Source organism: Leptopilina boulardi, unplaced genomic scaffold (assembly GCF_019393585.1).
Source record: "Leptopilina boulardi isolate dan_hultmark-lab unplaced genomic scaffold, ZJU_Lbou_2.1 LbouV2_112, whole genome shotgun sequence".
Lineage (NCBI taxonomy): Eukaryota > Metazoa > Arthropoda > Insecta > Hymenoptera > Figitidae > Leptopilina > Leptopilina boulardi.
In genome coordinates, this window is record NW_026137655.1 from 1199773 (window position 1) to 1211955 (window position 12183).

Genomic DNA, 12183 nt, shown 5'->3' on the forward strand with positions numbered 1-12183 from the left:
TTTATTGTCCGAGTAGCGCGACTCCTTCCTTCTCTCTCTCTTTCTTTTTCTCAACGAGAATTGTACAAGCCACAAGAAAGAAAACACATTTGCTACCCAAAGAATTTCAAGAGTTCCAAGAGCAAATTTTCTTCTTGAATCAATGTTACCTTTCAAGTTGTGAAATCAATTAGGACAAACATACTTTTCGCATATACACACATCTCTCAATTTTCTCAAACTAAAAAGAAAATGTTTTTTGCAGAAAAAAAATAAATGATAAAATATTAAATAATAGATTGAACTTTTCGTTTCTTAAAAGTTCGATTGGAATCATCAGTATTGGCAGCCCCAGTGGTCCGAATTAAATTTGAGTTTATTTCGACAAAAAAAAAACGACGACGACAAAGTAACGATCTTGCATTGGATCCCTCGGGGAAAAGTCTCTTGAACCCTTCGATATTGAGAGAAACAAGGAAACAAGAAAGAAAGAAAGGAAAAAAGGTCTGTAATTGAGGAACCTTGTATATATGTATGTTATGTAGAAGAAGATGAAGAAGAGAGAATCGTTAATAAACCTTAGTTATGCCTTCCTAGCGAAGAATATCTCAAGCGTCTAATCTCCTTTATCCACAATCGTTACTCAGTGGCTCTCAATATTTTCTCTCACTGGGAAAAAAAAAAATTAGCCCATCAAAGAAAATAGTTTTTTTATTTTCAGTTTTATCTCTATTTTTCCTTATAGTTCATTTCTTTCTTCTATTTTCTTTGCTTTCTTATTTTTGTTTTCTTTTTTTTTAATTTTCCTTTTAAAAAACTCAATTTTAATTTTCGTATTCAAAAATCCCTTTGAGAATCACTGAAGGAAGGAATTGCAAATAGGATGTGATGTGGGAGAGATTGTAATGGAGAGTGTCGGGGGTCAGGTTTACACGCAGTGTTTACCACCTTTTACTATATATATATAGTTAGGTTTTGGACCCCTCCTTCTCACGTCCTTCCGAAACCAGACTCGTTTCTCACATTTTCCATACCCGCTAATTATTCCTCTCTCTCTCTCTTTCTCATTTTTTTTTTCACGCAAAGCGGCAATTCTCCCTCCATTAATTACCGCTTCAGTGTCAAGTTTAAAGCGATTTATCTTTCCTCTCTCTCTCTTCCACTAAAAAAAAGCCAGAAACAATCAATTTCTTCATATTATTTAAAATTCTTATTCATTTTATTATTCTTCATTAAACAAACATCAAAACAGACAATTTCTTTTTATTTTTCATTTTTTTACTACACTGAGAGAAAAAAATTTACTGGTTAACAAAATCGGAGCATTTTTAGTTGGTATTACAAAACAATTTCGTTGATGCAACAAAACAGGTTGTTTTTGTGAACAGACCTCACGCATGCACGAATAGGAACCATAACCTCAAAAAAAATTGACAATTTATTTCTTTGAAGCGTTCGTATGCTATTATTTCGATTATCTTTCATTCTTAATAGAATAATTTTATTTACTCAACTATTTTAAGTATATAGAGACCGTTTTTATCGTATAGATAAATTTAATCCTCCCAGAGGTTAAGATATGTTCTGCGCAGACGCAGAATTTAAACTCTGGGAGGATTAAATTTTATCCACACGGTGAAAACGGCCTCATACTAAAAAAATTATATTTGATTGTTCCAAACAGATTTTCTGGCTCGAACTAAATATTATTTTCTCAGTACATGATAAATTTTTTTAATAATAAATCGTGCGTATAATAAAATGATATTTTTCTCTTTAAATAATGAGCAATTCTAGTAAGTGAAATATGGGTACAGTATATAGGCATTGTGTTCTTGGGTGGTGCCGGAAGTCACTTTGCATCATTGTCGTCTTCCCTTCTATATAGTTCCATGTAGCGGTAACGACTCGTTACCGTAGGCGTTCAAAGCGAATTTCCGAATACGAACCCTACATATGGTGAATCATAACCTATTTTGCCTCCGATAACCCCACCAACAAGATAATCCAAAAGGGAGTGTGGCAGGAAGTTCCTTTGACGTTAAAGCTTCCAGGTCCTCGAAAGTTCCAGAAGCCTTCTTCCATTATGATACACACACACACATATATATATATATATACATATCGTCGATAGCCTCTGGACTCTACCAACTACCACTCTTCAATTTACAGATAGTTACTTCCTCTACAACTTTACCTTTTAACTTAAAAGGAAACCACTTTCAAATCAAAGGATTCCTTTTGCAAGATGCCAAAAAACATTCTCTTCAATCATTCATCTTCTTAGGCCCAATTTACCATTTTTTTACATTCTTTAATAGTAAATTTTAATAAATAAAATTTCACTATAATAAAATTTGGAATCAGTTTAGTCAAATTTCCACAGATAATTAGAATTCTTTACTAATTTAAACTGTTAAATCTGTTTTACCGATAAGATTTTACATTTTGGTGGGAATTTTACTAGTGATTAAGTTGCAAGTGTACATATATAGAATAAAATTACAAAATGTGAACCAGTATTTGTTCAAGTATATATGGGAAAATTTTTCATCTGTATATATGTAAATATTCTATATTGGCTGGCATTAATGTTATGGTTATTATAATTTTATACTTTTATCTCGCAAATCTCAGCTCATTATATACTTTTTATGTATTTTCTTTCATCAATATGCGCAAGTTGATTTTGCCCTAGCATAAACTGTTCTTGATCGATAAATGTGACAAGCGCTATTGAATAAATATACTTCCTTGAATAAAGATTACTCTTGTATAACTATTTTCCAATCCATCGACATAAACGATGATTGCCTTTTCCTTTAAGAGAGAATGTTAATTTATTTTCAATCCACATAGAAAAATAAATATATATACCCGAATAGCACAACATTATAGCCACAATATATTGCATCAATATTACAATGAAAGATATTGCGAATATTGCACGGCAAACATTGAAGCAATATTCCCGCAGGAGGGACATAATCAATGTTCCAGTGCAATATTCGCAATATTGTAATCATATATGTGCCCTTTAGGTATAACAATTTAAAAATTTTTAATTTAGATTTTTTAATTTTCTATAATTTAGAAAAACGATTCAAAAATAAATTTCGTTTCTCCCTAATTCATAATTTATTGAGCAAAAAAAAAAAAGAGACCAATTTATGTACGACAGATCTCATATACATAAAATCAAGTTTATAATTTATCATTCGCTCAGCAGGTGGACGGGATAAAGTATAAATATTGAAAATTACGATTTTCATCAGTCACTCTGAATGGTAATGAAGCAAGATTGTAACAAATGACTATACGCGCGAGGTTTCTAATTTTATTAGTCGCGTCGTATGACTGGATTTTCGCGCGCAAAATCTTTGTGTATATGTATATGTAGACGACGTTTTCTTCACGTGCACGAGAAGAAGGATGCGACGTAATTTTCGTTGCTTTATACGAGGGTGCCATGACGTTACCTCGCGGGCATCCATTAATTAAAGCTTCAAAGTCGAGTCAACCGACATCACAGAAAGAGTGAGTGAGAGAGAGAGAGAGAGAGAGAGCACCCTCGCCCTCGTCGCGGATAGCCAAAAGATCAACGGCTGGACTTTATTAACATGACATAACTCTACTTTCCGTTCCACTTCCTCCAACTACCAGACCGTAATCTTCGACTTTTCTCTTTCAAAGTGTTCCAAAAAATAAATACATACCACTAAATTGGCTTTTTTTGGTATTTATTTACTTATTCTTATATATTAAAATATATTTTTAAAAAATTTAGTCATTTTTCATTAAAAATTTAGTAAAAAAAAATATTACTAAATTAAATAGTAACCCAGGTGGAAAAGTTCCCGGTAGTGACTACCGGTAGTCATTACCACTCCCGCTCCTGGAATATTCACTACCGGTAGTCACGACCGGTAATTTTTTTTAGATTACCGGTAGGCACTAACGGTAATTTTTCCGGGACTACCGGTAGTCACTACCGGTAATTCTTCCGGTACTACCGGTAGTAACTACCGGTAATTTTTCCGGTACTACCAGTAGTCATTACCGGTAATTTTTCCGGGAATTACAATCAAAATTTATTATCAAATAACAAATTTTGATTGTAACTCCCGGAAAAATTACCGGTAGTCCTGGAAAAATTACCGATAGTGACTACCGGTAGTAACGAAAAAATTACCGATAGTGACTACCGGTAGTCCCGGAAAAATTACCGGTAGTGGCTACCGGTAGTCTAGGAAAAATTACCGGTAGTGACTACCGGTACTGAATATTCCGCTAGCGGTAATGACTACCGGGAACTTTTCCACCTGGGAATACAGTCAGAATTTCTCAAACGGATCAACTAAAATTAACAAATTCAAGTTGATTTTTTTACTCATATAGGTACTGTGATAAAAATAAGTTTCTATAAAACAAAAAAATTGTTTCAAAATGAAGCTGAAGTACGCAACGTTTATGATAAACGATTTTTAAAGAAATAATTTTTTAAAATGAAAAATTCTATAATTTTTTGCCTAAAAAATATTTCTGGTAGTTTTCATTAATCAAAAAATTATATATAAAAAAAAAATATTTTTTAGGCAAGAAATTGCAGAATTTTTCATTTTAAAAAATTATTTCTTTAAAAGTCGTTTATAATAAACGTTGCGTACTTCAGCTTCGTGCTTCAAATCAATTTCAATGAATATATAGAAAACATTGAAAAATAAAACAAGACATTTTTCACTAAGGAAATATAGAAGAAAAAAAAAAGAATTTCATATATAAAAACGCCCTAGAATCACAATAAGCTTATCTTTAATACATTTCAGCAACTAATTGCCCGCATTCTCAAGCGCATGGATATATAGAAAGTTATAATAATAACTATTGCAATCAAGAGATGATATTATACAGAGTCTGTAATTACGGTAGGACAAGATAAACTTGACTATACTCTGTCATTAAATATCTTATTCAAGTATAATACATATACTTGATAATAAAAAAATCAAAAAAAAAGAAAAAAATCTATCCACTAATGGAATCTTAATACTACGTCAATCTCGATTGCACCTCGGCTCAATTCAGTTATAAACTTGTTATTAAGGTAATTGACCTTTCAAGGACTTTTTGTCGCCCAAAAAGTTATTTATGAATTTTAAAATTCTTATTTTACAAATTGAAATACAAATTTCAATTTTGTATAATATTCAATAACTTGCTTTTACGATCGAACATTTCGATGGGAACTTATATCGACAATCAACTTTTGAAATAACTTCAAATACTCCATTCATTCCGAATTTTTTTTTTTTATAGAACAAAAGGAAATTCATAACTGTTTTTCTTCACTTTTTTATGAGTCTATTTTTTTTCTAAAAAAATTCATTAAAATTATTTACTATCAAGAACTGGGATTTTTAAATATGTAAATTTTTTTTCCATTTATAGGGATTTATGTATAAAAGTTCTTTTTTATGCTTTTCTTTATTATACTGTTTTGTTTTTAATTAAGAAATGTGCATTTTTTTTAAATATTTTTTTTTTAAAGCATTTTTATATTAACATAAATAGTAAATGATTTTGTGAACCGTTAGTGATAAAAACTCTTGCTTTTTTTTTTTTGTATATATCGATCGATTTCTTTTATAATTTCTCAAGGGAGTGTTTTATTCGAATGAATACGATGCGAAAGCACCGAGGGGGGGTTTTTTTTTTTTTTTTTTCAAAACATGGTTTCTAGGTCGTATGACGAGTTAATATAGCAACATTAATTAAGCAAGTCGCGTTAACGGTAATTAGTCGACGCTTCGCGAGAGGCGTCGTGTAGTTGCGTCGTTTAGATTTAGACGCCTGATTTCCCAGCATGAAAGCACGCAGCAGCCTTTTAAGTTTCACTTCAAGCGTATACCTTAAATTCAAAGCTATTTGTAGAGAGTTTCTCTGTTTCGAGGATAACAAATTTTTTACATTTTCCTTGTTTTTTATGCACAAAATAGAAAATCACAAACAAAAAAAGTCTTTATAAGAAGCACAGAAAAAAAAACCTATTAATTTTAGTATCGTACACTAACAACAATATAATTATTTTTCACATAAAAATTACTAATTATTCGTATATATAAATACACTAATTTAAAAGTATCAATTTGATACTTTTAAATTAATGTGAAGAAAATCTTTCTGGTATTATTGAAATATTAGAAAAAATAATTGTTATTCAAAATCACTTTGCAAAATGCTGCCAATGTAGAAAGCTGAAATTTTAAATTCTTTTTGAATAACTTGAAGTTTGTCGCTTATTCAATTCGATATCCACTACCCAATTAAAAATGTTACAAAAATAAGACCAAGTTTTTTCCGTGTAACAAGACTTAGTGAACAAAATAATGTTTTCAATTTTAAAAAAATAAATAAATAAATAAATATAAATAACATTGAAAAAAAAATGTAAATATTTTTATATGAGAACAAAACTATATTTGGGATACCACAGTTGACGAGGGTGGAAATGAATATCCAGTTGGTTTTGACATAACTTCCTCAAGGCATCATCAGAAGGGTCTGAGGTTGTCTGCAAACTTTGATTACATCTACCAAAACGATAGCCCTTTATCTACCCTTGCATAAATAAGAGCGGCAACTGCACACTGGATATTATAAAAGTTACACCGGGGCAAAAGTCAACCAAAATCTTCGATTCTACAATCTCATAAATTATTCAACATTTTTCTTCGCCAGTAGAAACTGAAGAGAGATTTATTCTCATTATATATAATATAATGTCTCATGACAATACTGTGCGCATGATATTTTAATATCTCAATATTTCAATATTGATATAATGTCAAAATGAAAAAAAAAAGATTTATTACAATTTTTAAGCTGCGCTTATTAAAAATGAAAACTAATTAAAAGTCACTTTTGATATTCAAGATAAATTGAAATTATTTCTATTATTAATATAAAATAGCAATGATAAATTATTTCATTCTTAACAATATAAGAATTCTTATATAGAAAATAATCTAATTGCTATATATTTTTTCTGATTTCAGAGACTTACAAGGGAACAATATTTCTGTTATTTTCAAAACCAATTTTGAAGACATGGCTACACTTCATGTTCTGTAAGTTCAAACAATATTATTAATTGTTTATTATTATTATTATTATTATTAATTAATTAATTATTATTATTTTTATTATTATTATTTTTTATCTAAATTGCATATAGACTTAAATTTTTATTAACCAATGGAATTTTACAATAATAAAAATTATTTTCTTTACAGACATTTATCTCACAATCAAATTCATACAATAGAACGAGGAGCATTTCAAGATTTAGTAGGAGTGGAGAAATTACGATTGAACAACAATCAAATCCGTTTTTTGCCTGATTTACTTTTCAGTAATATGATGAATCTCAAAAGGCTGTAAGTAACAAATAATTATTATATGCCAAGCAATATTATTCATTATTAAAAATTTATTTATCTTTCATTTCATATTTTTCATTCATACATTTTATAGATATTTATCTTTATACACTGAAAAAAAAAAAATTTATTTGATTCAAATAATCGTTTACTTGACTATTTTCAAATAAATATTTATTTGTATAAAATAATTTTTATTTGAATTAAATAAATTGTATTTGAACAATATCTAATCTTTTTTGAAACAAATACCATTTAATTGACACAAATAATTATTTAATACAAATAAATATTTATTTTGATAATAGTCAATTATTTGAATTAAATAAATTTTTATTCAGTGTATATAATAATATGTAAATATAAAAGAATATTTAAATCATTTGCTTTGCGGCTAAATAAATTGGGACCTCTCAGAAAAAACAGGATACAAAAAGCTAATATTCTACGTAACATTAAATTATATTTCTAATCTCATTACACTAAATTAATTTTCAACGAGTTACAATATATATTTCAAGAAATTCTTGGATATTATATGGACATGAAACATGTAATTTCAAGTCAACGGGGTGTTGCAATAAATTATTCCTATACAAATATAACTACTGCATACTGTAGAGTGTATATCGTATATATATATAGTAGATAGTGACTCTGCAGTCATAACCTTTTCATTCAGAAAAACATCGTTTTCTCCTTCTTAGATGTGTTTCTTATTTTACTGTTATACATTTCTTTTTTTTAAATTTTAACCAAGAGAATTTTATCCCAACACATATATGTGTATTCTTTTTAAATTTAATACTCCCTTGGTAGACGAGTGTAAAGGCGCACTGATAAAGAATAATTGCCATATGGCAATAAATAATATAAAAAATTAAATTATTATTTTTTCAAAGAAATTATTTACTCTCCTTCTTCTGAATTGTGATAAAAAATAAATTCAAATTGTAATCAATTAATTTGCCAATATTATTGTCATTTTTACATAGAATTTATAAATGAAATATTCCCCATATTTTAATTATGTACTTTTTTTGCGAGATTTAGAAATTTTATATTTATAATTTAATTAAAAATGTCAGAAAAGTTTTCAATACTCAAGAATTAATTATTGATCATATTTAAATAATTTATATAGCCATTAAAAATTTCTGTTATTCTTTATAAAACTCTCTCAAAGAGAGCTCTGTCGTTTTATGTTTTTAAATAAATAAATAAAACATTTGTGTATTTATAAAGTAATATGAATTTTTTTGCAACTTATTTGGAAAGAGAAAACATTCTATTAATAATTTTAAAATAAAAAAAATCTGGAACATTTTTCGTTGTTGAAAATTTTATTGATAATGTAATATTTATTTTTTAAAACCATTTTTTGTATTAATAATTATAACAACTATTAATATACAAAAAAACAGTTTTATCAATAAAAATATTTACATTTTTGTAAAATAAACATAAATGAAAAAAAAACAGTTCTTGGTCTAATTATTAATACAGAATTTAATAAAAAATTGTTGGCTTTCGTTGGAGAGGAATGTTTGTATAGATTTTAATTGTTATCCCATTCCTTGTTTTTCTTTTCGTTTGGCGAGTGCAACTGAGAGGAGACGACGACCCCTCTTCTTGTCTTATCATGACAGAGGACACTGTTAACTGGTGTCGAGGTGCTCAGCGTCGAAATTCGATAATTGCTTTCTGGATTGGGTTGAAAACTAGCTCTGGGAATTCAATCCACTAGTCTTGTGTTACTATAGTATATACTTGGAGGCTTGTGAAGGCAAAGACCAGTCATCTCTCTCTCTCTCTCTTCTATGGAATATAATTACAGATCCAGAGTTTAGAAGCAATAGATGCCCACCGATGAGCTAGTTCAGAGGCTCTCCCAGAATACAACCTATTATCAGAAATGTCTGATTAGACCTCATTCAAAAGACAAAGGATTCCAGTAAATCCTTGTCTCTTCTCTTGTCAGACAGGAAACTCTAATTAGAGTTTCTTCCTAACTCTCTCTCTTTATATATATATATAGTCAGGATCAGATGAACCTGAAAATAAGTTTATAATGAAAATGTTCATTAAACTCAATATCAAACAAATTAGTCTTTGAAATACTCGCGGGATAATAATGGAGCAACATTCCAAAAGATCAAAACAAAACTTTGAAAGGACCAAAACTTATATGAAAGTACTCAACTTTCGTTGAGAAAAGTTTTTAGAAATATGATCAATAAATAGGTTTCTCGTTTGATGACCTCTTGAAACTATTGAATAAACTGCATCTAAAGCCTCGCGCCACGTAATCTCTAGAAACGTTTACTTTATAATAAGTTCACTGCCCTGGTGAGGTATTTGAGCCTGTGAATAATTTATTTAAAAAAAAAAAAAAGTAGAACAAACTCACGACTGTCTTTACAGAACTAGATCGAACATCACTCATAACCATATACTTGATCCACTTCTTGACAAATCTCAATCTGCATACCTAATCCCCCAATAATTACTCAGAGAAAACTTGAATCTGCATTTTAGAATAAAAAAATTATTTTTTATCTCTGTCCTTTTTTTTGGAATTTTCAATGTGATTTTTTTTCCAGAGAACTCAATCATAATCAAATTGCTATGATTGGACCCAAGACGTTGAGAGGAATCTCGTCACTGAAACATTTGTAAGCATTGAACAATTTTTTTTAAAGAAAAAATAATTTTTTAAAATTTACTAATATTTTATAAAAATTATTCATCTTTTTGCAGAATTCTAGACGATAATATTCTCACATGCATTGACGAAGGAGCAATTCGAGAGTTGAAGGATTTGGAAATTTTGTAAGTTTATAGTTTTCGCTCTATAATATTAATCAAGTTTTTAACGTCCGAATAATGAATAAATAAAAACGAAGACTCTTTAATGAGTTTAAATGAAATTAAGGCAAATTCAAAACAAAATTGAATTTTTTCTTTTCAAGCTTTAATATAATATTCCTATAAAAAAATGACATTTAAACAAAAATAAAATATCTACTTTTTTCTATTTCTAGATCATTAAATAATAATAAATTAACGACACTTGGAAAAGAAATGCTGAATGGACTATCAAATTTACGTGCTTTGAGGGTTTCTGGAAATTCTTTGGTTTGCGATTGCCACTTGAGTTGGCTTTCACGACATCTTAGAAATTTTCCACGTCTCACACAGAACATGAAATGTTCCTCGCCCGCTCATCTTAGAGATCACAACCTTGGGGAATTACAGGTTCAGTATAAAAAAAAAATTTTTAAAACATAGATAAACTTTGCTTTTTCCTCTACAAGATATTCCATTATATTTCTGAATTTTTTTCAATTTTTTTTTTTTTTATATTTGAATAAATTAATTTTTGAATTTTTCTCCACTGGCATAAATTACTATAAAAATTTCAAATTCTTTAATTATTATTATCAAAAGATCAATATGAAAAGATAAGACGAAAAAAGTTTATACACTCTCGAAAAAGCAAGTTTCCTGAGCCATCCATCAAGAATGATAAAAAGCAAATAAAGTACCAAATTCGATAAATATATCAGATTCGTGTGCAAATATAAAACTTTTTCCATTATCATTCCTCCATCTAGGGATTGCATGCTGGAATTGTTTAGAGAGTTGTACGAGTTTTTGTGTTTTGTATTATTCTCAATACTATATATATATATGAGAGTGAATTTATACTTGAACATAGTAGTCACGCCAGCCTACAATCAAACAATGCACCATTGTATTTCAGTAATATCAGAAGATACGTATTCTATTTCTTAGGAACATGAATTCAAGTGCTCCGGCCTAATAGAGCGAGTAACTTCCGAATGTAATGCCGAACCACAATGTCCAAATCCTTGCGAGTGTGCCAATGGAATTGTCAATTGTCGAGAAAAATTATTGACTAAAATTCCAACTCATTTACCCGAAGATACTACTGAATTGTAAGTTCTTTTACTTATTTATTTTTTTTTTTATCTATTATTAATTATTCTATGTATTTACAGACGATTGGAGCAAAATGGAATCACGGAAATTCCTCCCAAGGCTTTTTCTCCATATAGAAAATTACAAAGAATGTGAGTTGAAATTCAAAAATACTTCTCACTTTTTTTTTTTGCAAAAGAGAATTGAAATTAAATGAATTTATTTCTTACAGAGATTTAAGTCACAATAAAATTGAAAAAGTCGCCGCCGATTCATTCCATGGATTAAAAGCCTTAGATTCATTGTACGTAGTCAATAATTTTTTAATATTCAAATTATACTTCAGAAATAGTAATTCATTTTTTAAATTTTAGAGTTCTTTATGGAAACAAAATCACGGAATTACCTAGTGGAATTTTTCATGGATTGAGCAGCTTAAAACTATTGTAAGTACCAATGAAGAAAAAATAAAAATTAAACTATTTAAGTGAATATATTCGAAGTATAGAAATTCTGATTTTTTTTGCAATTTTTTTTTAAAAATAAAATCCGGAAATTCTGAACAATGGTAGTGATCTATATTGAGAAAAAAAAGAGCTTTATCAATCAATATAGGCTACAATAAACTTAATCGATAATTCACATTTGTTCCAGGCTATTAAACGCCAATGAGATATCCTGCATTCGGACTGACCTGTTTCGAGACTTGACCAACCTTGAGCTTCTATCCCTTTACGACAACAATATCCAGTCTCTCAGCAATGGAACCTTTGCAATCCTACGCAACATCAAAGTCTTGTTAGTATATATATCCATAATT

At 28.9% G+C, this 12183-nt stretch overlaps 1 protein-coding gene across 4 annotated transcripts in view; it reads left to right on the forward strand.

The window, feature by feature from the left end:
* The window catches only part of LOC127279260 (protein slit), a 257827-nt gene that overhangs the window by 238071 nt on the left and 7573 nt on the right, over positions 1-12183 (forward strand). For all 4 annotated transcript variants that reach the window (XM_051301513.1, XM_051301503.1, XM_051301522.1 and 1 more), the window contains 10 exons: positions 7035-7106; positions 7272-7415; positions 10022-10093; positions 10179-10250; positions 10463-10676; positions 11217-11380; positions 11444-11515; positions 11596-11667; positions 11738-11809; positions 12018-12161. In XM_051301513.1, coding sequence (XP_051157470.1) covers positions 7035-7106; positions 7272-7415; positions 10022-10093; positions 10179-10250; positions 10463-10676; positions 11217-11380; positions 11444-11515; positions 11596-11667; positions 11738-11809; positions 12018-12161 — 1098 coding nt within the window. The remainder of the gene's footprint in view (positions 1-7034; positions 7107-7271; positions 7416-10021; positions 10094-10178; positions 10251-10462; positions 10677-11216; positions 11381-11443; positions 11516-11595; positions 11668-11737; positions 11810-12017; positions 12162-12183) is intronic.